The sequence below is a fragment of the Schizosaccharomyces japonicus genome (assembly GCF_000149845.2).
Source record: "Schizosaccharomyces japonicus yFS275 unplaced genomic scaffold supercont5.3, whole genome shotgun sequence".
Lineage (NCBI taxonomy): Eukaryota > Fungi > Ascomycota > Schizosaccharomycetes > Schizosaccharomycetales > Schizosaccharomycetaceae > Schizosaccharomyces > Schizosaccharomyces japonicus.
This window is the reverse complement of record NW_011627862.1, coordinates 2,158,278-2,182,845: the sequence shown is the minus strand read 5'-3', so window position 1 is coordinate 2,182,845 and position 24,568 is coordinate 2,158,278. Positions and strand designations below refer to the sequence as shown.

The window sequence follows — 24,568 nt, the reverse complement described above, 5'->3', positions numbered from 1 at the left end:
TCTCAGCGATGAAGAAACAGTTCTCCTGTAGGAATCTCTGAAAGAAGAGTATTCGCACCCTCAATAAGCGAACGTTCCATCATCGCTTCGTTTTTGTCATCCCCATAATCTATAATTTCGTCTTCCATCTCGTTTGTTTCTTCGTCCTTTCCGTTTTCCGCCAGCAGCAGAGGAATTTGCAGACGGCAACCATAAATGGCGAGCAGGACCTGCCAAGTTTTTAATCCATCGTGTTCTTCGGCAATGTAGGGGCAATACGATTTGTGACAAGAAATAACGTTGAGTGGTTGATCCCGGAAGTTCCACGTACCCAGCCGACGAAGACATTTGGTGCATTCAAGAACTTGGTCTGTATCGCCTCGTGTCGCGATTTGTTTCCAGCCGAATACGGCAAGTATCAAACGCTGCTGCCAACCCAAACCTTTGTGAAGCGATAGTTTGTGAGACAATTGCTCACAAAATAAATCATCTGCTTCGTTCACAGCGCTAATATTTACCCGTTCCATTGTAAACGATTCAAAACGAGTTGGTAATTGAGCAAGTTCAAGAGGTATATAAATCCGAAGAACATTGCTTGCACAGCATGTTTCGGCCCACGGACACGAAGACGCGTGTATGTTCTTTAAAGAAGGAGAGGGTTGTCGAGGGGAAACCTTTTCGTGATTAATTTGTAGTGCTTCTGGGTCAATAGTGCTTAAGAGATATGCCTCGTCTCGAGTCGTTTCGCACCAACGACAAAATAGCGTGTTTGGCGATGAACAAGTCCATCCGTGCATGCTACATAGCAGGTCTGAAAGTCGTCCGTCCTCTGGAAAGCTCCATTTGTTGCGATACGTCGCCAATCGCTCCAAAACGCGTTCCGCGCTCCATGGATTAAACAAGGTCGCTGATTTTTGCACTTCATATTCGTAAGCGCGTACTAAATGAGTTGGAACGTTGTCCAGCTCCAACAGAAACCGGTTGCACTCACTATCCATTTGACAATGTGTTTGGGAGAGGGAGGAACACAAGTCGCGAATGAAGTTGAATTAAGCGAAGGCGCGTCGGCACTTAAAAGCTTATTTGTCTTACAAGAAAATAAGGTTTTCGCTTAGCAAATCAACACGCCATGAGTTTCTTTAGCTAGATACCGTCTCTATTCATTACAAGACAACTTGGTAGGCAACACACGTGCAGAAGTATCCACGTTCCTTGCTTTCACGCAATTCCACGTGCAGCATTTAGCAGGAAGTCTTGACTAGCTAGTTAGCAATAGCAAAATTTTAAGTTTCATTTTGCGACAGAAGTGTCGCGTTTCATCCAATCATATCCTAGATAACTGTCGCAAGCCGCGCAAGAGGCGACAACGAGCCGACACGATGAGTCCTCTTCTACAAAGCAAATTGGGGATCATTGCCGGTGACCTTTTTGGTAGCGGCAATAACTTGCTCGTAGATGCCCTTGGCAGCAGCAATGACGCCGTGGTTGTGGTTGAGGGTACGGCCACGACCAAAGTCAAGAGGCTTGCCAAACATGTCGCCGACAATGCCGCCGGCTTCTTGAACAAGCAGAGAGCCTCCAGCATGGTCCCAGATTTTCTCCTCAAACTTCATGCTTCGAGGGAGACGGAGATAGATGTCGCCGTCACCGCGAGCAAGGCTGGCATACTTGGCTTGTGAATCCATACGCGTGGCCTCAAGTGTGATACCGAGCTCGCGAGCAATCTGTTCTTGTGTATCTTGCATAGAGTGGCCGGGCTCGACACCTTCGCAGAACTTAGCGTCGGAGGAGCGAGTGACGGGACGCATTTGAACGCGCTCTCCCTCGTAACCGTCCTTGTGCAATTCGTACTGGTAGCAGCCTCTGCTGCGAACAGCAGCCATAACAAGACCGCGGCGGCCGTCGGCAGTCGCAGGGACATCCCAGTACAGATTCGGGCAGCCAATCGCACCGACGACAGGGACACCGTCTTGGATCAGCGAGAGGCAGATCGCATACTGATCGCCACGAAGGAAACCCTTTGTGCCGTCGATCGGATCAATGGACCACATACGGCCGGTGGGACCTCCAACATAGGAACCGCGGTCGATAGCGTTGCACATATCTTCCTTCGACGCGATGCGACCGAGCTCAGGGAACTCGGAAGCGCGTTTCGTAGACTCCTGGACCAGAGACCAGACCTGGTTGCAAACCTCGTCGTTCGAACGCAAGAAATCAGCACTCTCCTCACCAACGATGGGGTCCTGAGGAAAAGCATCGTGCAACAACGCGGCAATCACAGCCTGCGCGCCAAAGTCGCCGACCGTTACAGGCGACTGGTCGCTCTTGATAATTGCTCCACTCTGGTGCTTTTGTCTGAGCTGAACGAGCTCATTGAAGACTTTTTCAGTAAGGAAACTGGCACGACGCACTGCCGAAATGGCTACTTCGAGTTCTTTTTGGAAAGACATGACGGGAGATGGAGGAAGCGAAAAAAAGCAGAATTTAGGGAAACAGATGGTTTAGTGAGTCCGAACGAGACTCAGCGTGGGAATACGTGATACTAGCAGGGAATGAGGAGGACGGGGAGAAGGAAGGAAAAGTAGCGGGTCGAGGAAGAAAAAGCGACAAGGGGTGAGGAAGCTGAAGAAGGAGGAGGGAGCGAACACGAGCAGATCGTTCACAAAAACACCGATTGAAAGTTCCGCTCGGTGAAATGAGCTGGAGAGGTGATGCAGTTGGTGATTTGACAGCTGGAAGAAGAATACATTGTGGAATTCTTTACTGTCTGACTACGAAATAAACCCTAGATGCTACTTCCACTACGACTGTAATCGATACGATGTCCGTACTTCCTAAGAAGACGAATTGTATGGACGGTGTGGGGAGGAATTAGAAGTGTATTGAAGCTGAATTCTCAGAAACGTATTGAAGCTGAATTACTCTCACACCAATTCAAACCTTTGGCCGTCCATTCACATTGCCTGTAGCCGAGTGCTTTTAGAACCTCTTTCATTGGTTGTACGAATAAATGAAACTAGTCATAGTCATAGTCATAAAGGTGAACACAAATGACATGCTGCAGCAATTGTTCACAGAGAAACACTCGGCTTCCGAGATACGAGTCCCTCGCTCCGAAACTTTCCAACCACTCCCTTGCTAATCAATTGATCCGTTTGTACATACGGTGACAATCCATTCAATCCCCTCCTCCAATTTACTCAATAGTTCCGCTAGTTGACTTAGTGCTGCTTGCCCCCTTTCTCGGTTTTCGTAACTTCGTTTTCGACCACGTCGGAACAAAAGAGCAAAGCCTATCGAACCGACATCGACGCATTCTTCAGGGTCCTACGGACAAACTCTATCGACCTCCTAACTCTGACTTTGTGCTGGAGACACTAGACACGATTTATAGCAAGAACAGCCGAGGCGCTCCTCCACAGTGAGGCGTTGCGTCGCCCTCCCCTTGTTTATGTTACTGTCAACCACCACGAGTGCTACACAAGTGCTACACAACGACTACACGGCCACCACACAGTTCTACAGCTCCCCTCCTCACCATCTCGTCCCCATCTGCACTTTGTTTTAGGCAATTGCCTACTACTACTACTGCTGCTGCTGCTGAAGTATAAGAACTGCCTCCCCACCTCACGCTCCCTACCCCACAAGCCTCTACCCAACGCGTGACGTCACGCGTTGACTAAGCATATATAGAGGGCTCCCCCCCCATTGTCAGTTCCTGTCTGCCTCGATGCCTGTTTATCCTGTAGCCAATACTCAGTTGCAAACGTTGTGTCTGGAAACAGTGCAGCACCATTGTCCTGGTCCCACTTCAGCGACGCAACTCACACACTTTCCATCACATCTGGACTCTTGCAGGTCCGACGCGGCGACCTGCTCCTCGTACGACTGTGTTTCTCGAATTGCGTAGCTAACGTCCCAGCAAAGTCTTAACCTGTTTGATTTTATGGCACAAACAGAACCCCAACACCGGAGAACCCTGTCTAGTACTGCTGGCTCGAAGCACCATGCATTAATTTTAAGGCGTTAAGCAATGGGGTACGCAACAAGCATATTCGTCGCGGTCGCGTCGCATCGGCTTTTTGCGACGCGAACTGTCGGAAAGGCGAACGCGACGCGTCGGGCATAACTTTAACTTCGCATCGTCGCTTCTTCGCTCGCTAACGCTCGATACGATTCGGCGGTCGCAACACATCGACACGCTAACACAGCAAAAGGTTTTGAAGCGGTTTCAATTGCGCTTTCCCAGTGATGTCATTTACTTAAACGTCAAACTAGAACTCGAGAGTCTCGGACTTGGCTTCAAGGAAGCCAGACCCGCGTCGAACTCGCAAAAACGCGCTTCAAGCACGGCGAATGCCACACCACCGTTGAGCCAGACGCGTGTGCTCGCTTCGCAGCCCTCTGTACCGGTCATCGGCAATACGCTGCTTGCGTCTCCGACGCAAAACGCGCCCGAATGGCGAGCTGCCACTCGCTCGTTCCTGCGTCCGACACAGTCGACGTTTCTGAGCACACAACCGTTCATCCGGCGTCCTCGGTTTCCGCTTTCCCGTCGTCGTTATCGTCTCAGTTGGACACTGCTGCACCGTCACAACGCGATCTTCCAACCACTGCACCTGCTCTCGTACCCTGCACTCCGCTTATGCAGAAGTCGTTTCGACTACCTACCCTTCCGTCTCCTCCCATTTCATCCCCTGCGGTCGTTTCAGGGGTCCCTGATGACACCGGCAATCGTCCGCTGCGTGAAAAGCTGCAGCTATATCTGCGTGACCCTTGCTTTGTCCGACTGTGCACGGAGCTTGAGCGGGTTATCGATGCGTCCTAGGGAGGATTAGGGTGCTTTGGCGTGCTCCACTGCAGTACAGCGTGGCACGCAAAAAAATTTAACGGCCCTTCTGTATCCCCGTTTACACGCTGCAGCGAACACAATTCTCTCTGTGTTCTTCTGAGCCCCGCATTCTTGACCCCGCTGTGGCCAATCGCGCCGCTTCTCCGCGCCTATAAACTTGCACGAGGACTCCTCGGTCCTCGGACATTGCGTGATACGCAGTTTGCAATCTGCTGATCAACCTTCTGCGACCTTCCACCCCGCTTTTTCACTCCGCGGCTCCTCCCAGGGGGCTGTTCGCGGAATTGAAACTAGCGAGGATTGCTATTGCGTATGTATGACGTGTGTCCATTTTTGGGCAGGCGGCCGCCCAAGAACAGTTGCTGAAGGGGTCCGAGCGGGGTTACTCCTATGTCTTCACATGGACCACTATGTCGGCACGAAGTCTGACTGGCTGTGATTTGTTTGCTGCTCGGCAGTTCTAGTGCGACACGCACTTTTCTTAATGCGTTCTTTATGCTGGCGGTCCTCATTGTTGCTTCCGTCCTGTCAGCGATCACTGATATGACGCGCTTGTCTGCTCCACCGACTACCCCACTCGTTGTTTGGGAATCACCACAAACCTTATGTAAGGCAAACGTCAACGCGTCGCCGTACAAATTGTGACTAACGGTAACGCCGTCTGATTCTTTTTTCGTTTGTTCAGTGTGTCCTCCACGTTCCTGGCGCATCGTTCACTTCTTCCTGCTCGACTGTCCCAGTCCTAGAGAGAACAGAAAAACGAGTGACGGACATACATAGTCCCTTTTGGTGTCTTTCTGCTACTGACCGTTTGACACGTGGAACGGTGCCGTATCGACGCTTAGCGCTTTTGTGCGAGAGCTCAAAAGCCGACACCACTGCTTTGTGGACTAGAACTTGGTTGTTACGACAGTTTCTAGAGACAACACACGCCGGTCGGTGATTGTTTTGTCACGGTGGCCGCGTGTTTTCGGCGGCGACGTTAGGACTGTTCGTTTTGTCTTATTGAAGGGCCGACGTTTTCCGTTTTGTCGTGCGTCTTCACCGGTTTGTGAGAGACGGTGCTCCTACAGTTGTTTTATTTGTGTGGTTTCATTTGCGACGATTGTTTAAATACGTCTTGCCGCACGCTTGCTTGCTTCTCTGTCAGTGCAACCCAATTTGCTGGGAATAATGAATTCTGCTCACCGGTACGCATGCAATGTCTTACGACCCTACATACACCGGTGATATCCTGGTTCTCAGCCTGCGTGAGTTGAAAAACTTACGTATCATGGTTATTGTTGCGTCCTCTGTGTCCGTCTTGTTTAGCTTCGGCACAGTTGTCTATCGGGTACGACAGCGCGAACGGTACTTTAGGGATCACATCCTTATAGCGCTTTTCACCACGCTGTTTTTTCGCTCCATAGTGCAGATTATACACCCGAGTATAACCATTAATCATCTGCTATATTTTGTTCCCAAATGGCGTTGCTTCACCATTGGGTTCTTCCTCTTTGTGTTCGTGCGCATGACAGACTATTGGATTTTCATCGTGGTCCTTCACAATGCGCTTGTGGTACTTTCGAAAAAGAATATCACGTCGAACAACATCGGCCTCTATCCGTACCGTTGGTGGGTATTTGCGCTCTCCTTCATTCTTCCCTTTGGCCTTGGAGGTCTAACGTTCGTAAACCGAACGAACACTTATGTTAACCTTCAAACGAGGTATGTGTGATTTCCTTCCCACCCTGCTCCATTCTAACACAATACAGATGTTTTCTTCCTTTACGGCCCGTGCGTTGGATGTTTGGTTTTAATTGGTCTATTGACTACTGTTTAAGTCTCTTTATCCTTATCATCCACACCTGTATGTTCCTTTCCATCCGCAAAAGCATCCGGCGCTTTAAACGCGATACAAACCAACACATCACGGCACTCGAACAGTTCGACCGGAGTCTTGAGGATCAACTGCAAAACAACGAGAGTTCGTCGCCTTCCGGCAACACTGGATCGTCGGCTACGTACCAAGGGGTCAGCTCTTCTTCGTCTGTATCCATGGCTGCTATTGAAGCAGATATTTCTGTTAATCCATCGGCAGGTTATACAAATCCCGAACTGCTCGGTGACTACTATCATCACGACCCTTTATACCAGCATCGACGCGACATCCTCCGTCAGTCAAAGTTTCTCTTTGCATATCCAGTCGTTTTCAGCATTATGTGGCTCTTGCCTCAGCTTCAAATGATTGCCGTCCTCACTAGACGCAATCAATGCGTTGGCGCGTGCAAGAACTTTGCCTTTGTAGCAGTTTTCTCGGACAACTGTGTCACCCTTTTTTTGCTCCTTTGTGACTTTATCTGGTTTGTATGGAGCAAAACTCAACACATCATCGACAAGCGTCGACAACGACGGCACTCGATAAACTCTGAACGAAACTGAATTGTGTTTTTATGTGTTGTGCATTTAAGCTAGACCGATGGTGTGGTTTGTCTGTGCCTAGATTCGTTTTATGTGCTATGCCGTTTTTTTTATCCGGCTCTTGTCGTTCCCTTCCTCCGTCCTCATTGTCCCATTTTCCCCCTGTTGCACTTCTCGTGCTCTCCTCATCAAGGAAACTAGAGCTTGTTTGCCAAGATACAATTGTTTCTTCAACTCTCGTCTCTCCTTCCAACACATCTCGTTTCCCCTTTTCCGTACTCCTTTCGTCACAGAGCTTTTCGTATGCATATTCCTTTTCATTACGAGAAGGCGTACGTTAAAAAGCGAAGTGTATTGTGAGACCCGCAGGCAACGGGTCCACGCCCTCCTTTCCAAATTCAGGTTTTCCCCACTCCGTTTACCCCCTCCCCAATTTATGAATGTTCTTTTTATATAACACTCGCTCTTGCCTGTGAACATCATCTCGTCCTATTTCTGTTCTATTTGTTAACTTATCGTCCCTTCCTTTTTACATATTTTTTCTCGCAGCTTGCGATTTTTCTTCTTTTTTTCCCTCTTATTACGAAATAACAGTTTAAGTTAAAATCAAAGAATGACTAGGTATCTGTATGACATATAGAACATACGTCTAACAGAATGGGACGATTAACATGAACTGATGACTAAGTGAAGATTGAACTTTCTGTCGATGAGAGCTCATGTCCTCTTGCTCTGACGCCTCAAAAGGTTTAAAGTGTACACTTCTGCATTGTTCATGGACTTACACTCGTTACATAACATTGCTTTAAGTAGTTATTGTTACAGGCAAGCGCGTTTTCTCCCCCCCCCCCCCGAATCACATTACTGAGTATATTATTCATGTAATAATAAAATACATTGCAGAAGCAAAACCAATGGATGTAGTAAGTTGTTCACAAGTACGTTGTGGTGGCACCACGGAAATTGTCTTGTTTGACATTTGAGTACTAGGAAGCGAAAAGCGAAACATTTCCTGTCATACGGAAGAATGGATGGATAAATTGTCGCAACAGTCTAAGTGTATAATGAAAACTTGTTTTTTTACATGATATTGTTTGGGTTAATGAGTTCTATAAAAATCGTAAGAAATGACTTGACTACGTAAACCAATCTACACATACCGAGTTAGTTACTAGTAAGAACTAGCAGTACATGTAGAACTCTGTAACTAATCATCAATGTGCACTTAGCGCTCGCTTAACAAATACTTTAATTTTTATATTTACCAACTTCAATTAAATCGCAATTCACAAAATACACGCTGAAAGAGACAAAACAGGCTGCTCCCAAGGGCTAACCGCATCTCCTTTTCATGTACCTCATTGTTATTCGCACCTTCCAGTTTTTTTTTTGTGTGGCCGTAACTACGTTTCCCCTCGAATAACTCACCACCACAACACACAAAGTCGACAAGACCCAAAGACTTCTGGGTCCCATCATAAAACAGCAACAACTGTCTCTCTGCTTCTAAAAGACCTACGAAAATGGCTTACGATGCTTATGGAAAGCAAGGGTTCAATAACTTTAATGCGACCTTTTCTCCAGGAATGGGTGCTGGAGGGTTTGGTGAATATGACGGTGCTAGTCAACCCAGTGTCGACCGTGTATGAGTTATTCGTGAAATTGACTGTGGTTTTAAAGCAGTCTTTTTTTTTTATTGGTGCTATGAGACTTTACTGACACGTTCAGCAACAAGGAGCAGGAAATAAACTACGTCCCGTGACGATTAAGCAAATTTTGGACGCTACTCAAGTTCATGCAGACGCAGACTTCAAGATTGACGGTGTTGAAGTTGGCCAGATTACGATTGTGGGTGTCTTAAGAAACATTCATGCCCAAACAACAAACACCACATACCAGGTGGAAGATGGAACTGGTCTTATTGAGGTCCGTCATTGGGAGCATGTTGAGGGCATGTCGGATTTGAGTACTGATACATATGTTCGTGTGTACGGTAGTATCAAGGTGTTTTCAGAGAAAATTTATATTGCGTCCCAACACATCCGAACCATTAAGGATCCTAACGAGGTTCACTTTCACATTCTTGAGACCATTGCAGTCCATCTTTACTTCACCCGGAAACCACCAGCTGGTTCTATCGAGCAAGCCGGTGCCGCAGGCACTACTAGCTATGGTGCAAACGGCACGGGTGCTGTCGGGGACTCTCTCGAACAAAAACTTGCTGAATATTCACTGACACCAGCTCAGCTCGCCGTTATGCATGCCATTCATAATGCTCCTGAAACTAACGAAGGCGTTCACCTTCGTCAATTAACTCAGGCTGTTGGTCCCGGTATTGATGTCAATGCCGTGACGGAGTTTTTGATGCAAGAAGGCATCATTTACACAACCATTGACGAAAACCACGTACGTGTCACCGTTTCTAACGGCTTCCGGTGTTACCTTGATTTCTTCGTATCTTTCTACTAACTTTGAACACAGTTCAAGAGCGTCTTACAAGATCAATAAGCAAAACGTCGTCGTTGAGTGAATCTTTACGCATACAGTGCACCACACAATTCAAAACTGTCCCTTCGCACACATAATGCGTGTTGCATGCCTGTTCCCCGCCTGATGATACCCGCGCCTCGGCCTCCTCTTTCTCTCTCTCTCTCTCTTTTTTTTCTCTTCCATTTTTTAAATGAGATTATGTTTGTATGTATGTATATATAAGTATGTGTATGAGATGTGTTGGGTATCAGGTTTACTGGACTCGTGAATTAAATCGTCAGTGTTAAGAGCATTGCGATGCATTAGCGGAGAATAATTAAAATACCCCAAAGTGTTTCTTCTTGTGTCCATCTGACTTGGATTTGTCTTTGCTGCTAGAGAAGAAATCAAGTTTCTTGTGCTTGCCCTTACTCTTCTCCTTCTCCTTCTTCTCCCTTTCTTTCTCCTTCTTCTTTTCACGCTTCTTCTCTTCCTTTGTCTTGGGTTTTGAAGATGATTCTAAAGAGTCGAATGGGCGAGACGCTGGCAAAGGTTTTCTGCTAACTTCTAAACCCAATGGTGATGAAACTGGTGACTCGGCTATGGGTGCTTGCAAACAAGGAATGTTCTTGGTTTGCTCATCAAACAAACGTACTTCTTCCTTGGGTAATGTAATACGCGAGAAGAAATCCATCCATTCGCACGGTGTACGACACATCGTGCTTCCAATATAAACATTCTTCTCAAAACTGTCTGAAAGTTCATAACAAGAACGCACCTCACTGTACGTAAGGCCTCCCGCAATGAATACCAAACAGTTATCCCGTTGGGTTGTATGTACTTGTGTGCGTGCACGCGTCCAAGAAGGTCTTGAACTGCGTAATGTAGTAGGACCGTTACGACCCAGTCTTCCGTTACCAGTTTCGGGTGTATAAATAATAGGGAACAAATCTTCATCCAATTTGTCTTCAAGCAGTTCTTGAACAACCTGCTTCAGCCGTGGAATAAATCTTGAGAGTTCGTATGTAGTCTCATTTGCTTCGGTGTAAACAGCTGTGTGCTTCCGCTTTAAACTCTTCTCCGAGAGATTGCTTTTTATTATACGCGCACCCAGATGTTCCAAATTGCGTAAGAATGTAACGTAGCGTCCGGGAATGTTTGCATGTCGAATTAATCGATCAAAATCCTGAGAAATGACTCCATCTCTGAACATAATGTACAAGGCAAGCAAACGAGTCTTGTCTTCCGCACTCATGAACGGTTCGTCAAGTAAGGGAACCATGGCTTGGAGAACGGAACGTGGCGTCTTTCCTTCTGTATCACGTCCAGTAGCGAGATCCTGTTCAATAGATGCCACCGCAGCCAGTTTCTTTTTATCAAACATACTCATACAATCTTGGGCCAGAGACAGGTGAAGAGAAAAGGCGTCACGAGTTTCCTGAAACTCTGACAAATCAGCAAGCATGGTTCTCATATCATTCAGAGAAGTTGCATGCGACTTGTCGATAAACAATGTGTGTTCCTGGCAAAACTTATTAAAGTCAACCATCAGCTTTTCAATCGCATCACGCATATGAAGATGACGGATAGAACAGTAGATGGGGTCATCGTCGGAAAGCGATCCTTCGCAAGTTTCCTTGCCATTAGGTCCTTCAATGGTAAACTCATACTTGCCATTCTTTGACTTTAGTAAGTCGTGCACCATGGCTTGGTATGTGAATTCATGAAGGAACGGACTGAACGTATCTAATGATCTATCAGCAATAAAACAAACCGTCTTCGTAGACGAATACAGGTAGTCAGGATGTTCTCTAAGATACTCGACAATATGATCCTGTAGCATTCGCGCCAGCAGGAAAGACATAGTCTTGGAGTCATGACGTGCATCTTTCGGATAGTAGCAACGAATGGTGGGGAGAATGCGCAGGGACAAACAAACAGACAATATATCTTTCGCTGTATCAGACAGTTCTTGTCGTACTAAGGTACTGCAAGACGGATGATAAAGACGCATGCTGCTGAAGCGATCACGAACCTCAAAAACCTGTTTCTCAACCGCCATGAAGTTCAAGTGAAGGATGTCAACGCATTTCAAACGATCCGCAACAGATGAGTTTTGGAGTTTGTCAAAAAAACGTCGTTCTGCCTCGTTCACAAAAGACACGTAAATGCCTGGATATTTTTTAGGATGCATATCATCTTTTAATATACAATCAATGAGCTCATCTCGTGCTTCTAATATGTACAAAACGTCAAAAGATGAGTTTGGAGTGCGGACATTCTCTAGGATTTCAATAGCAGTGATCTTCTTTTCCAGTAATGAATGAATAGAGAACAGGTGATTGATAATTGCGGCCGTTCGTCTGTCTACGACAAGCGTTTTCCACTGCAAACTGTTAGTTGAATGTTGAACATACAGAAAAAATCATTGTAGCTCAATGAACAACAAGGGAAATACGTTGTCCACAGCATGCTAACGACCGATAACCCCATTCATGCCACGTTCTTGCTGTCATGGGACTACTATCCCCCGAGATACAGAAGCAACAAATACAGACACACTAAGATTCGTCTGTGTACTAATTCATACCTTGTCTGGAACAACAGAATTAATCTTCTTTAAAAACACTGTCCAAGGTCAGAGCGTGTCTTAACAGAGTTACATACGTTCTTTCTGAATTTCTATGAGACTCATGTTTGTCTATGGAAATACGCTCTCCGTGCATGAACACGCCAGAAATACCACTAATAATTACAAAAACTACACGTTCTGGTAAGTTTTCAAAGTAGTTTCGAAGTGAAAACGAACGCAATGGGTATATCCAAGTGTGCGTTGTCTGACTGACACAGTTGGTTTAGCCCGAGGTGCGGCTCACCATCATGCCGGTGCTTCCCCGGAAACCCCTCGGAATTAAGCGAAGGTCGAAAATATACAATTCCGTTCATAATTAAGCAATGAGATACGCCGTTGTCAGCATTAAACACGTAACTCTTCTTCCGTTGACGAAACCGAACAAAACCTGTTTCACACAATCATATTTCACACCCTACAATTCAAACTTCGTTCAATACCTAAAGAAACACGCTTCAAAATTCGACTATGAAGAAACCTAATCCAAGATTTCAATGACTTTACCGACGGCAACAGTAGTACCTTGATCACGGAGAGTGAAACGACCCATGTAGGGGTAGTCCTCGAACTTCTCCATACAAACGGGAGTTTGAGTCTCAAGTTCTGCAATAATTTTCATACCCTTTGTCGCGAACAATGGAGGCTTCTTACTACGTTGGTTCGTCTTGTTCAATTTGTGAAGAAGCTTGGAGAATGACACCTCCTCAACAGCAGTGTGAATGTGCATGATACAAGTGTAACCTGTAGTCAAGAGAGACTGAAGCTCCAAGATGGCAATTTGTGCAACAAAGCGAGTAGTAGCATGCACAGGGTTCTTAGCCGAGGTCAAGACGTAACCGGCTTGAATGTCCGAGTCATCACCCTTCACCTTGAGACGCACCTGGTCACCACAAATGGAAGAAGGCAACTCGTTGTCAGCTTCGTCGTAAATACCCGTGACCTCGAGAGGCTCACGGGTGGGCATAACAATCACTTGAGCATTCTTCTTCACGGAACCAGCCTCGATTTTTCCTTCCAAAATGGTACCCAGATCCTTGTACTTCGAAGCAATGGGCATGATGAAGGGAGCGTTTACCTTACGCTCCAGACGGTTCATCGTATCAAGGTACTCGAGCAAAGAAGGGCCGTTGTACCACTTGCAAATAGAAGCCGGAACACGGTCCTTTACGTTTTGACCGGTGTAGGCCGAAACGGGCATGAACATAATGTCCGTCTTGGGGTTGTAACCGGCAACACGGCGCAAGAAAACACTAAGCTTGTCGACACACTCCTTGTACCGCTCCTCGGACCATTTCACACTAGGCTCGTCCATCTTGTTGATGACAACGACAAGATGGTTAATACCTTGAGTACGAGCCAAAACGGCGTGCTCACGGGTTTGACCACCACGCTCGAAACCGGCTTCAAACTCACCCTTACGAGCAGAAATAACCAAGACACCGATATCAGCTTGAGAAGCACCGTTAATCATGTTGGTGACATAACCCTTATGACCGGGAGCATCCAACAGACTGAAACGACGGTGCTCAGTCTCGAAGTAACCACGACCAACTTCGACTGTCTTACCCTTTTCACGCTCCTCGGCGGTCATGTCCAAAGCCCAAGAAAGATACCAACTTTCCTTACCGGCATCCTTGGCTTCCTTCTCAATCTTCTCCATAGTACGCTTATCGACCATACCAGTGAGATAAAGAATGTTACCGCCCAAGGTGGATTTACCGGCATCGACGTGTCCAATGAAGACAATGTTGACATGCTCCTTACCGTACATTTCCTGGAGAACTTCACTGTCAACTTCCTCTTGCAAATTCTCAGCAGGAGCAGTCTCCACGGGCTCTGCCTTCTTTGAGGGCTTGGAGGGAGCGGCGGTTTCAGCAGCAGACTTGGGGGAAGAAGAGGCCTTGGGAGTCTCCTTTACAGGCGTAGCAGCTTCCTTAGGAGCGGCAGTCTCCTTAACCTCCGGCTTAGCAGGAGCAGTCTCGGAAGCCGTCTTGGAAGCAGCTTCGGCAACAGGCTTAGTAGCAGCTTCCTTGGCAGCAGGAGCAGCAGCCTTACCACCGATAGAGATAGTTACAGGTTTACCGGCCTTGGCACCGCCGCCAATGGAAAGAACCTTTCCTTTAGGAAGAGCTGGCTTAGGAGGCACGAAAGACTTCTTTTTCGAGAAATCGGCCACACGAGTTCTGTTCTCAGAAACACCAGAGCCGGGTTGCTGATAGAATTGTTGGTAGCCACCAGCTTGATATCCGTTTCCACCCTGGACATATTGACTGTAGCCAGAGGGAACGCCTCCAGTGTAACCAGCATTCGCAGCAGGAGCTCCTAAAAGAATTACGTTAGCCTCTTACTTATAAACAGAATTTACAGACTAACTACGTACTTTGGAAAGAAGGAGTAAAAACAGGTGCCGACGGCGTAAACGAAGAAGCCGATGGAGAGAAAGAAGGAGCCTTAGCAGACATGTTTAATTTGGAAGTCTGCTTGGCCAACTTTTCGTCAACTTCATTCTGCTTGTTTTGGCTAGCCATTGTGTCAGATTCGTCCCAAACAGGTGGTGCTGGGAAAAGGAATCGTTACGATTTGTGAAAGAATTGTGGTTTTTGTGGTGGTGAAAAAAGGAACGCACGTGCAAGTTAGCGAGACACGTGAAATGGTGTTTTATCCAATCACAATATACGCTTGAGTAAACGAGCACGTGACAGAGCATGACGTAGCAGCGTTTGCGACAAACCGAGACGCGTCTACCGCCTGTACCTTGAATCCTTTCCCAACATTTGAATTGACGAATTCTCAGAACAGGAGGCTAAAAACAGTGGAGATTATTGATTTTGCACGGGAATTAAGAGACTGAGAACAATTCACTTCTATTCTGTGAAAAAAGTGGAGTTTTGGAGCTAATACGAGCAATTTCGGGTTACGCCTATTCTATATACGTGAGAAGATTATATTGTGGATCCGATTAGTGATTGAAAAAAACATAATTACTAATTCTGAGTTGTTTCTGTTGTTTTTTTGGTATCGGTTTACCGTATTTATCCTCACGTCTCTCTTTGTATCTAATATCATTTTGCCCATATGGATGAATTGCTTCATGTGGCCTCTCATGCAGCAACCTTCGCAACAACGTTTGCAATCAAACGCAGTATTTCATTTGCCAGCAAACTTGCCATTCAACAAGTGAGCTCATACATAAAGGTAAAAGCTACTTTTTACTCAACATTTACTAACTTACTTCTAGAAAGTCCCGACGGATCACAGGGCTTCCTTGGAAAATGAAAAGGCAAAGCTGTTGGAGATTATTCGTGTCGTGACACCCGCTATCGAGCTAATCGAAATAATGTATGCATGCTCATTGTTACAATCTTGTCTGTTATGGCTCCAGACACCTCATTAACACATTTTTAGTTCTGCTACGGGAAACCCAAGCTTCGCAAGCACTCGAGAACTTGTAGAAACGTTGCGTTCGGACATCACACATTTCATTCAAACGATCTCGGGTGCCTTTGCAATGGAAGAAGACAAACCAACGACGGAAAAACGTACTACAGCTACCGTTTTACGTGAGATAGAAACACTTCTTTTATGTATTCAGGATGCAATTCCTCTTCTAAATCTTTCACTTACAACGTCTGGTGTGTCTATATCCTCGTCGCTCCCTCAAACAACGAGCTTTTCTAATTTGCTATTGGCAAATTCATACATGCGAAAATGCAATCTCAAGTTCAACGGCGAACCATGTCTCCTTGGGCCAAAGTTTAATATAAAACTTTACACCATTTTTGAAGGACATGCAAATAGCAAATACCTGTCAAAAGATACAGTGTTGTGGAAAGAGTCTATGCCACTTGGCCATGCGTACATACGCAGAGTGACTTCTTCGTCTCAGAAGTTTGAGGAGCGGATGCTTGCGTACGAACTGTGTCTTGATCAGTCTTTCGACGATGGTATGTATCATGATGATGATGAGAAGGCATTAAAAATCCGTATCCCACTGTATAATATTCAGTCTTTATTCTACAGCTTGTCCGGAAAGATTCTGCGTCTCGACAACGTTTCTTCTCCCGTGCTACTACTAAAATACATTATCCAATCCGACTCATCTGTGAGCCGACGCGTTTCAAAGATACCAGACGAGGACGACGGTTCTTCATATGCCTCGTGGATAGCCATTGAAGTACTCATGTCTGACCAACATGCTGATCCTGAATTGTCTGCCTCACCCGAACCTGAAGAACAGCGCAAACCACTTAACGATGATGAATTGATGCTTCGACAACTCATGGGCGAACCAATCATGACACCCGAACGACCAAAGCCAACAGCAAAAGTGACAGTGAAACGTCAGTACTCTCTTACATTACTGGAGTATTTAATTCGCCTGTGTATGCTAGAAAGTAACGCCCAGGACAACATTTTGAATCTTCCCGACGAACAGATTATTCTGTACCTGCGCGACGACAAGGGACGCGAACGCCCTCGTGACCCTAATACGTATACCGGTTTAGAAGATACAGGCGAAGCGAAGACTCCGGGATCAACAGCCTCGTCCAAGTATTCCAGTCTCATTGCATCTGCTACACCTGCTGGGGCATCTCCATCGAAAAAAGCGCTTCCGTTGTCTGCCTTAGCAGTTCCATCTTCTGCCGCTAGTCGGATGCGTCAACGTCTCTATGAAGAGGATGATTTTGCTAGTGGTAATAACAGTCCACTTTTACGCAAAACCAAAGTCAGCGACACAAAAGTTCGTGGAAAGTCTTCATAACCGTGAGTGAAGTTAACACTCAAAACTGTATGCTTCATGTATGCTCTTTTTTTTTGAAACAGACTATCCACATTTTCCTTTTTCCAACATTTTTATTTGCTTATTAAGCCAAGTTCTTTTTTGCGATCAAACTGGTATTCGGCGCGATGCTATTCTCCTTTGAAAGATCATCTTCTTGTGCAATGTTTTCGATGTCATTTGGATCGTGGGATTGTGTTTTGAGTATTTTTGATTTCTTTCTCTCTTCGTCCATCACATTGGCAATCGTGTTCTCCGAATGAATTTCGCGTTCCCTAATGTCACTCAAAACAGGTTTTTCCATTGTAGTCTGTTCCTCTTCCTTTGGTGCCTCAGTTAACTCGGCAGTTATGGTAGGTTTCGTGGCCCCCTGTCCCAAAAGAGCACCATGTTTCTGGTTAAACTCTGCAAGTCGATCCTTCACGAGAACATCATAAGCGCCATAATGTAGCACCATGTTGACAAGTTCAAGGACAAGTGGATCCTTTTCTGCCAGGTGTGTAACCTGGGCATAGGCAGCATCGTCCTCCATTCCCAACAATTCGCCGCAGATGCATTTTGACTGAAGTTGACACAATCGACGAATTTCGCGACACGCAGGACTGTATTTAGGAAACGGTTACAAACACAAATCTCTTCATTTCCAACATTTCTTCACTTACCATTGACCCATGGGTCTTCCCTTTCTGCGGACCTCGAACAGCTCACTGTATAGATGTTTGCACTTGCTTGCTCGATGTCCTCGGATACATTTCCAACTGCGAGTTCGCTATTAGAAGCGGTTCTTGAAGCTGATAGCTAACACATACCACGAATACTTGACACCATCAATCAAAACCATGTCGTCAACTTGTGATTGTTGGTATAGGGAATTGGTATCGCATTACATTACTTGATTTATGAGTGTTTACCAGAGAGTTTGTTTACAAACAAACTTGTAAACAAATAGGTTGGGAGACTGTCTACCTTCACCAACCCGAATGAGCGCAAGAACAACAGCAATTGTCGGAAAGCTACATATGAAACACTTTGGTTATATATAGTACGGATCTCTTCAAACTGAAACATTTTTATTCAACTTGACATGCACTGTCTACGGGACTACAATTGCAGGATGCGACTATCACATTTTTTAACTCAAACGCACTCATTCGTCACTACAATCAGACTTCTTGTCTAACGAAAAACGCGTTTTTCCTGCTTCGCCCAATACACGCGGGTCTATATGGTATAGGGATACCGGTGGGTGGGTGAACCCCCACATTACCCACGTCTCCACATCTCCACATCACCACCAATGCGGTTGGACTAGTGGCATTGTTATGCGAAATTGCAGGAAATCGCGTAAGAATTGCGAAGTCGGCTACCCTGTCAGATTTCGTCTTTGTATAAGAAGAATATATATGGGGAAGATCGTGTCCAGAACGCATTAACGCAGCAATTCCTTCTTTTTAGCACCTTCCCAAACTAAAAATAAAAGAAAAGCCGTACATAGACTTTTCATCTTTTCTTGGATTACAGGTGCAACGGAAAACGAATTAACAAAAAAAATTATTTGGAATTTTTTTTTGTTATTCACTAAAAGCATTGAAATTTGTCTTTTTGACAATACCTACATTCTCTCATTGCGTTTGATTGACTTTAATTGAAACAAAAACACGCATCCTTTATTCTCCCTACTTTTTCATTTAGTCCTGAAACAACATCATGACCAAGGAAGTTACCTCCAACAACTTTGCTGCCGTTCACAAGGCAATTGAACAAATTGTCTACACTCTTTCCGGCCGTATTTTCTCGTATGCTGAACATGTCCCTCTTGACCGTTACCTGAAGCAGTGGTACGAAAGTGGTCAAAAGAATGGCTTTGCTGAGCAAGTTGAGTTCCACGGTGTCGAGACTCGTTCGGGCGCTGCTGGTTTCCTTTTGGGTTCGTACACCAGCGCTGTGTCATCTTCCGGTGTGTACTCATTGTTGACGGCCTCTTCTTGTTTGCCTCTGTTGCGTCCCATGCTGTCGTACACTCACCGTTTGTACTCGGGAAGCAAACCTCTCGTGTTGCACGTCGCCGCACTTTCTTACGAGGCCAACGAGTTCCACGTCGACAACGCCTCGCTCCTTGACTTTGCTTACACGAGTGACTTTGCTACTATCAGCTCTTTCGCCCTTGAGGACGCTGCCCACATTTCATTAGCCAGTACTTTGGCTGCTAAGGCTGGTCCCGTGGTCCATGCTTACGAATACGATACACTCACCACGACGTTCGTTCCCAACGAGGCTTCTGTGAGTGCCTCCAAGACGGTCGAGTGCTTCCATTCGTTCGTCCCTGCTGAGGGCGTTACCGCCAACGCCATTGCTGCTTTGGAACACGTGAACAAGCACTTTGGCACCAAGTACGCTCCTGTCGAGTACTACGGCCCTGCCACTGCTACCCAGGTGATTGTCGCCTTTGGTAGCAAAGAGCTCCAAAAAGCCCGTGCTCTTGCCTCTCGCACTTCCAACGTTGGTGTCGCCGCCATCCGTGTTTTCCCTGTTATTGAAGAATCATTTGCACGTGTGATTCCCAAGACCTGCAAAAAGCTTGTGGTCGCTTCTCAAACCAAACTCACAGCCCTCGACACGCACTCGACGTTCTTCTCCGTCGTGTTTGCCACTGCTGCCTCTGCTTTGCCCAAAGTGCAGGTAGTCGAAGCTCGCTACTCTGACGTCGACGGCATCAGTGAATCTGTGTTGGCTGCCGAACTTGATCTTTCTAGCGAGCTCAGTGCTGTTTCCGCTTCCTCGCTTGTTGAGACCACTTTCCGCATCTGGGAGGAGGACTCTGTGGAGTCTTTGGCCAACGCTCTTGCCTTGGTTCATGCCTCTCGCGATGTCGAGCAAAACGTCGTTTACCGCACCCTTTACGACAACCAATTATTCCTCGGTCTCCGTGTGTCAAACGTGCAAGTCTCCAAGTCTTCCGCAAAGCTGCCAGGCTTGACGGACGAAGAGCCCAAGGCCGATGTAACTATTCTTACCTCCGAAAAAATTGCCAATCACGTCCGCGTCCTCGCCAATGTGGCCGATCGCTCCTTGTGCATTGTCTACACCGCCGTCAACCCCGCCGATGCCGCAAAGAAGCTCCCTGCTGTGTTTGTGAAGGATGTTGTCGAAAAGGACATTCGCCTCGTGTTCGCAAACCCCAACGAGCAGACTCACGCACTGAACCTGGTCTTGTTGGCTGCTTACTTTGTTCAGTTGAAAAGGAACGGTGCCGACAGCACGAGTGTGCCCTCTCTGAAGAAGAACTTTGCAACTCTTGGTTGGGATGCCGATGAGTTTGATGCCGTTGTGAAGGATCTTGAGGGCCAGGCAGAACCTGTCAAGTTAAATCCCGACGTTCTCAAGGAGCTGCAGTTGCCCGAGGACGAGCTCCCCACGTCTGCGAAGGAGAACTCGTTCGAGGCCAACACGGTAAAGGAATTAGAGGAGGAAGTCCTGCCCCAGTCTGGCAACTTGAACACCGTGGCCAAGCAATTGATTTTCAAGGAGGCCTACGGACAACAAGAACTGCCTCGCCCCAATGCCCCGGCCAAGATCTGTACTGTGCGTGTGAAGTCGAACAAGCGTCTGACGCCCAGAGACTACAACCGTAACATTTTCCACATCGAGTTTGACATTGGCGAGTCTGGCTTGACATACGACATCGGTGAGGCTTTGGGTGTGTATGGTGTGAACAACAAGGCCAACGTGGAAAAGTTCATTGCAGACTACGGCTTGAAGGCCAACGAAGTCATCTATGTTCCTTCCCTGACTCACCCCGGAAACTGGGAAAGCAACACTGTTTTCCAAGCCCTGTCTCACACTCTCGACATCTTCGGTAAGCCCACGAAGCAGTTCTACCAAACAATGGCAGAATACGCTGCAGACCCGAAGGAGAAGCGCCAACTCGAGGTGCTTATCAGCCCTGCCGGTGCTGCCGACTTGCAGCGCCGTTCCGAGGTGGACATGCTTACGTATGCCGACTTGTTGCTTGAGTTCAAGAGCGCCAAGATGACGGCTGTCGACCTGGCCCGCCATGTCCCTGTGCTGAAACGTCGCGAGTACTCCATCTCGTCGAGTCAGCGCAAGCACAAGGACGCCATCCATTTGCTGGTTGTCGTTGTTGGATGGACGGATCCTATGGGTCGCGACCGCTACGGTCAATGCTCGCACTACTTGTCGCAGCTGCAAATCGGCGACACCGTTTGCGTGGCCGTCAAGCCTTCCGTGATGAAGTTGCCCGACTCGCCCAAGAAGCCCATTGTCATGGCCGGTCTCGGTACCGGTCTCGCTCCCTTCCGTGCCTTCTTGCAGTACAAGGAGTGGCAGTGGTCTCAGGGCATTGCGTCTGGCGATGTCATTCTCTACCTCGGTTCTCGTACGCAGCGCGAGGAGTATCTGTACGGTGAAGACTGGGAGGCCTACCATGCCGCTGGCTTGTTGACGCACATCGGCCAGGCTTTCAGTCGTGACCAACCGTACAAGATCTACATCCAAGATGTGATGCGTTCCACGAAGGCCTTGCTGAAGAAGGCTCTTATTGACGAAGGCGGCTCCTTCTACCTCTGTGGTCCTACCTGGCCTCTTCCCGAGATCACCAGCGTGCTGGAAGAGGTGATCCAAAGCTCCAGCTCCGAGCCCGTTGACACTCGCAAGGTCATTGAGCAATGGAAGGAGGACCGTCGTTTTGTCATCGAGGTGTATTAGGCGTCGCGCATCGCAGGAAAGGCGGCCGCCAAGCAATTCACCTCGCTGCATGCCGTGCACGATGCAGTGCGCGCCTACAGCTGTGCAGTACCATCACGCTGCTCCTCTGTTCCAGTGCTTCCCCATGCTGCTGCTTTCGTTAGTTGTACCCCACATACCCCCGTAATAGAATACGTACCCCCCCAATTGTGCACACCCCCGCGAGCCCCACTCGTCCTCCACCACTTCTCCCACCCTCCTCCACCGCGTTCCCACTCCACCACGCCTTCCCCCACCGCACAGCACGGTCCCCTGTCCTCGTCGTTCTCCCTCACGTCACCCTTACGCCATAAAACCTTAATCAGTCTCAAAAAAACTCCGAGCGCTATTGGTGGCAAGGGGCGCCTCTGGCCAACCAAAATTCGTCGCATCTACGTCATGCATTCGCACGTGAACGCGAAAACTCGTCGCAATCGTCCGGTGGCAGCAAAACGACGTGATATGAGGAACGAGGTCAAAGAAAAAGCATGCAACTCGAGGCCATGTCGTTCCACTCGGTTAACCTGACTCCGTTATAAAGAACAGCCGGGTCCTGCCTAGTCCCGTCCCGCTTGGACCTTTTGTTACTGCAAACTCCCACACTCACCAAGCGTAGATTCAGCAAGTTGATTCATCGAATCCTTGGTCTTCATTCGCCGAGATATCGACCCCACTGAGTCGCTGTCGTCGTCGTCGTCGCCACGGTCGAGTTTTTCCCCAGCGATCAACGAATCCGGTTTGGTTCGTCGCGTCACCGGCGCCAATTCTGATACTGATCACGGGCCTTGGCCTGGATATTCACCCGAGTACGTTACTGTCAGCACGTTGTGCGGCTGTAGCTGCCCCGTTCCCACCACTTACGCACCCCACTTTCTTCCCCCTGCCACCACCAATCATCGCGCCTCTTACGCGAGCGGTCATCAGCAGTGACCCGAGCACAGCAGCCAGTCAAACGTTGCCATTGCGTCGATAGGGTGCGTGTGCCTGTACAATAAGCGCCAGTCGCGTTGACGTCAGCAGCTTTGAAATCATCGCTACTCAACGTAGCGAGGTCCTCGGCGATTCCGGGACTCCACGGGTTCATCTGAAAGCGAACTGGCCGCAGATAAATTTTGGCCTCATCTCGCCGTCAACACGTATGCTTGCCGTTCATCCGCACAAATTGACTATTAACAGCCAGCTGATTAGAGCGCTTACGCAAGCAATCGAGCCATACAGAGCCAACGAATACTCGTCTGCTCCCGCAAGCCAAACTTGAGTCGTTGTGCCACACGCGGCCCCCATTATCCCACACAACACCCACTGGACTCCACCTTCTCCCACTAGCCCCCAACCAACCCACTTGCCCCCAGTGACCCCACTCCGTCCGACGAACACCCCGCTGTCCCCCACTTCTACCACCACCACGTCGTTGACTCAGAACCAACCCCCCTTTCGGCACCCCACGGCCAGGCTGCCAGCAGACAAGGACCACCCGGACGCACTGAGACGGTCCCGTTCGCTGCACGCGATGAGCGTGTCGGAGCGGCCGCCTGTTGTTCCGGCGGCGTGTCCGACGACACCGCACGCACAGGAAGATCCGCCGTCGGGAACCGGAGAGACCGTGACGTTTTCGTTGGCGTTCCCGGCCGTCAAGTCGCTGCTCGCACTTTCGGGCTTCGGCTCGAAAGAGCTGCTGGCCCAGGTCAAGCGGACGACAACGCATGCCGAGCCGGTCTATGACGTATACTACAAAAAGTGCATCTTCACGTCGAATCAGCTGCTGCTGTACTACAACAGCGACTACGGTAATTTTACGCTCGCGTCGATCCTCCGACCCCGGCGGGGCAGTCACCGCGAGTTTGGATTCACGCTGAATAACCCGCCCCTGCGATACAAGTCGCACTGGACGCTGACAGTGAAACCGGACTGCTGGACCATTTTGTCGGAGACGCATCTGCTGCTGCCCGAGAAGTGTGGCATCCGCTGGCGAAATATGAACAAGCGCGATGAGGACGGGCTGCCCATGTGGGAGGCTCACCTCATATTCGATGACCAGAGCGTCTTGTCTCGCGTGGCCACGCTCACGCCGCAGGCCATTCGAGTCGAGAGTTTGTCTCAGAACATCGCCAGTCGTTTTATTCCGCGGATGACCATTGAGTCGCTTTTCTGTTCCACTGGTGTATTTGTACAGCTATACCTTTTGGGTCGATTTCCCTTCCGTGTGGACAAGGATTAGGGCTGGGAGAGACAGACGAGCAAGGAGTGACTGACAAGGCAGGCGAAGATCCATACAAAGAGGTGGTCAGTGATGGTCTGCCGTAGTAGCATGGATCGTCGTCTCCCTTCATCACTCGCTCTTTGTCGTCGGCCATTCGACCTCCACCCCCCTTCAAGAACCATGCTTTCAGCGCATTGCTACTGTCATTTCTAATCCTCCTCTTGTCATTTTTCCGCTGTATCTCCCTGCCTTTCCTAACCGCTTTACGCACCATTTTTTTTTTTCGTTACGCCTGTTTCATTCGTCCCGAATTCCTTCGCATTTCCTTGTCCATCCATGTTCAGACCACTTTTGTATATAGTAATTCATTCTTTGTTAATAATGTAAGACGGGATTCCGCGGGGTGTTGCGGACAAAAGGCTTGGGATGTTGTCGTTTGGAAAAGTGTATCCAGAATTAGCTTCCTAGGGCACCGAGACACGAGCGAGCAGTGGACAAGGGACGAGGGATGCG

The 24,568-nt window shown here is 48.0% G+C and overlaps 11 protein-coding genes across 11 annotated transcripts; 6 read left to right on the top strand and 5 right to left on the bottom strand.

Moving 5' to 3' along the window:
• Positions 1–2: 2 nt before the first annotated feature.
• SJAG_05243 (RNA export factor Rsm1) lies at positions 3–977 on the bottom strand (the record flags this gene model as incomplete). The annotated part of the gene is made up of 1 exon (XM_002172911.1): positions 3–977. The coding sequence occupies one exon, from the start codon at positions 975–977 to the stop codon at positions 3–5; it is 975 nt and encodes a 324-aa protein (XP_002172947.1).
• Positions 978–1,081: 104 nt separating this feature from the next.
• Positions 1,082–2,497, bottom strand: SJAG_01702 (3',5'-bisphosphate nucleotidase/inositol-1,4- bisphosphate 1-phosphatase). The gene has a single exon (XM_002172910.2). It carries the CDS (start codon positions 2,427–2,429, stop codon positions 1,371–1,373), a length of 1,059 nt encoding a protein of 352 aa, XP_002172946.1. The 5' UTR covers positions 2,430–2,497; the 3' UTR covers positions 1,082–1,370.
• Positions 2,498–4,438: 1,941 nt separating this feature from the next.
• Positions 4,439–4,807, top strand: SJAG_01701 (hypothetical protein; the record flags this gene model as incomplete). Its single annotated transcript, XM_002172909.1, has 1 exon — positions 4,439–4,807. One exon carries the CDS (start codon positions 4,439–4,441, stop codon positions 4,805–4,807), a length of 369 nt encoding a protein of 122 aa, XP_002172945.1.
• Positions 4,808–6,032: 1,225 nt separating this feature from the next.
• SJAG_01699 (G-protein coupled receptor Git3) lies at positions 6,033–7,252 on the top strand (the record flags this gene model as incomplete). Its single annotated transcript, XM_002172908.1, has 2 exons — positions 6,033–6,538; positions 6,586–7,252. The coding sequence occupies 2 exons, from the start codon at positions 6,033–6,035 to the stop codon at positions 7,250–7,252; spliced, it is 1,173 nt and encodes a 390-aa protein (XP_002172944.1).
• Positions 7,253–8,631: 1,379 nt separating this feature from the next.
• SJAG_01698 (single-stranded DNA binding protein Ssb2) lies at positions 8,632–9,885 on the top strand. The gene is made up of 3 exons (XM_002172907.2): positions 8,632–8,874; positions 8,960–9,637; positions 9,713–9,885. The coding sequence occupies exons 1-3, from the start codon at positions 8,755–8,757 to the stop codon at positions 9,737–9,739; spliced, it is 825 nt and encodes a 274-aa protein (XP_002172943.1). The 5' UTR covers positions 8,632–8,754; the 3' UTR covers positions 9,740–9,885.
• Positions 9,886–9,888: 3 nt separating this feature from the next.
• On the bottom strand, positions 9,889–12,556 carry SJAG_01697 (SNARE binding protein Sec1). The gene is made up of 3 exons (XM_002172906.2): positions 12,368–12,556; positions 12,291–12,328; positions 9,889–12,086 (listed from the first exon to the last, which is right to left on the bottom strand). The coding sequence occupies exons 1-3, from the start codon at positions 12,393–12,395 to the stop codon at positions 10,038–10,040; spliced, it is 2,115 nt and encodes a 704-aa protein (XP_002172942.1). The 5' UTR covers positions 12,396–12,556; the 3' UTR covers positions 9,889–10,037.
• A 163-nt stretch (positions 12,557–12,719) lies between these two features.
• On the bottom strand, positions 12,720–14,937 carry SJAG_01696 (translation release factor class II eRF3). Its single transcript, XM_002172905.2, has 2 exons — positions 14,713–14,937; positions 12,720–14,654 (listed from the first exon to the last, which is right to left on the bottom strand). Exons 1-2 carry the CDS (start codon positions 14,858–14,860, stop codon positions 12,811–12,813), a joined length of 1,992 nt encoding a protein of 663 aa, XP_002172941.1. The 5' UTR covers positions 14,861–14,937; the 3' UTR covers positions 12,720–12,810.
• Positions 14,938–15,078: 141 nt separating this feature from the next.
• SJAG_01695 (ran GTP-binding protein) lies at positions 15,079–18,531 on the top strand. Its single transcript, XM_002172904.2, has 3 exons — positions 15,079–15,527; positions 15,571–15,671; positions 15,738–18,531. The coding sequence occupies exons 1-3, from the start codon at positions 15,408–15,410 to the stop codon at positions 17,092–17,094; spliced, it is 1,578 nt and encodes a 525-aa protein (XP_002172940.1). The 5' UTR covers positions 15,079–15,407; the 3' UTR covers positions 17,095–18,531.
• Positions 16,229–18,310, bottom strand: SJAG_01694 (hypothetical protein). The gene is made up of 3 exons (XM_002172903.2): positions 17,922–18,310; positions 17,775–17,870; positions 16,229–17,714 (listed from the first exon to the last, which is right to left on the bottom strand). Exons 1-3 carry the CDS (start codon positions 17,951–17,953, stop codon positions 17,198–17,200), a joined length of 645 nt encoding a protein of 214 aa, XP_002172939.1. The 5' UTR covers positions 17,954–18,310; the 3' UTR covers positions 16,229–17,197.
• On the top strand, positions 18,465–22,023 carry SJAG_01693 (sulfite reductase NADPH flavoprotein subunit). Its single transcript, XM_002172902.2, has one exon. The coding sequence runs from the start codon at positions 18,820–18,822 to the stop codon at positions 21,835–21,837; it is 3,018 nt and encodes a 1,005-aa protein (XP_002172938.1). The 5' UTR covers positions 18,465–18,819; the 3' UTR covers positions 21,838–22,023.
• Positions 22,024–22,213: 190 nt separating this feature from the next.
• Positions 22,214–24,423, top strand: SJAG_01691 (hypothetical protein). The gene has a single exon (XM_002172901.2). The coding sequence runs from the start codon at positions 23,366–23,368 to the stop codon at positions 24,071–24,073; it is 708 nt and encodes a 235-aa protein (XP_002172937.2). The 5' UTR covers positions 22,214–23,365; the 3' UTR covers positions 24,074–24,423.
• Positions 24,424–24,568: the final 145 nt, after the last annotated feature.

What these genes read in the sequence shown, in the direction of transcription:
- SJAG_01698 (XM_002172907.2), top strand. Translation starts at nt 8,755, where the DNA reads ATGGCTTACGATGCTTATGGAAAGCAAGGGTTCAATAACTTTAATGCG. An exon ending in GTCAACCCAGTGTCGACCGT is followed by an intron (nt 8,875 to 8,959) that starts GTATGAGTTATT and finishes TGACACGTTCAG; the next exon opens with CAACAAGGAGCAGGAAATAA. An exon ending in CAACCATTGACGAAAACCAC is followed by an intron (nt 9,638 to 9,712) that starts GTACGTGTCACC and finishes CTTTGAACACAG; the next exon opens with TTCAAGAGCGTCTTACAAGA.
- SJAG_01694 (XM_002172903.2), bottom strand. Translation starts at nt 17,953, where the DNA reads ATGGTTTTGATTGATGGTGTCAAGTATTCGTG. An exon ending in GATGGTGTCAAGTATTCGTG is followed by an intron (nt 17,871 to 17,921) that starts GTATGTGTTAGC and finishes GCGAACTCGCAG; the next exon opens with TTGGAAATGTATCCGAGGAC. An exon ending in GGAAGACCCATGGGTCAATG is followed by an intron (nt 17,715 to 17,774) that starts GTAAGTGAAGAA and finishes TCCTAAATACAG; the next exon opens with TCCTGCGTGTCGCGAAATTC.
- SJAG_01697 (XM_002172906.2), bottom strand. Translation starts at nt 12,395, where the DNA reads ATGAGTCTCATAGAAATTCAGAAAGAAC. An exon ending in CATAGAAATTCAGAAAGAAC is followed by an intron (nt 12,329 to 12,367) that starts GTATGTAACTCT and finishes GACCTTGGACAG; the next exon opens with TGTTTTTAAAGAAGATTAAT. An exon ending in ATTCTGTTGTTCCAGACAAG is followed by an intron (nt 12,087 to 12,290) that starts GTATGAATTAGT and finishes AACAGTTTGCAG; the next exon opens with TGGAAAACGCTTGTCGTAGA.
- SJAG_01691 (XM_002172901.2), top strand. Translation starts at nt 23,366, where the DNA reads ATGAGCGTGTCGGAGCGGCCGCCTGTTGTTCCGGCGGCGTGTCCGACG.
- SJAG_01702 (XM_002172910.2), bottom strand. Translation starts at nt 2,429, where the DNA reads ATGTCTTTCCAAAAAGAACTCGAAGTAGCCATTTCGGCAGTGCGTCGT.
- SJAG_01695 (XM_002172904.2), top strand. Translation starts at nt 15,408, where the DNA reads ATGGATGAATTGCTTCATGTGGCCTCTCATGCAGCAACCTTCGCAACA. An exon ending in AAGTGAGCTCATACATAAAG is followed by an intron (nt 15,528 to 15,570) that starts GTAAAAGCTACT and finishes ACTTACTTCTAG; the next exon opens with AAAGTCCCGACGGATCACAG. An exon ending in ATCGAGCTAATCGAAATAAT is followed by an intron (nt 15,672 to 15,737) that starts GTATGCATGCTC and finishes ACACATTTTTAG; the next exon opens with TTCTGCTACGGGAAACCCAA.
- SJAG_01696 (XM_002172905.2), bottom strand. Translation starts at nt 14,860, where the DNA reads ATGGCTAGCCAAAACAAGCAGAATGAAGTTGACGAAAAGTTGGCCAAG. An exon ending in TTTTACTCCTTCTTTCCAAA is followed by an intron (nt 14,655 to 14,712) that starts GTACGTAGTTAG and finishes TAATTCTTTTAG; the next exon opens with GAGCTCCTGCTGCGAATGCT.
- SJAG_01693 (XM_002172902.2), top strand. Translation starts at nt 18,820, where the DNA reads ATGACCAAGGAAGTTACCTCCAACAACTTTGCTGCCGTTCACAAGGCA.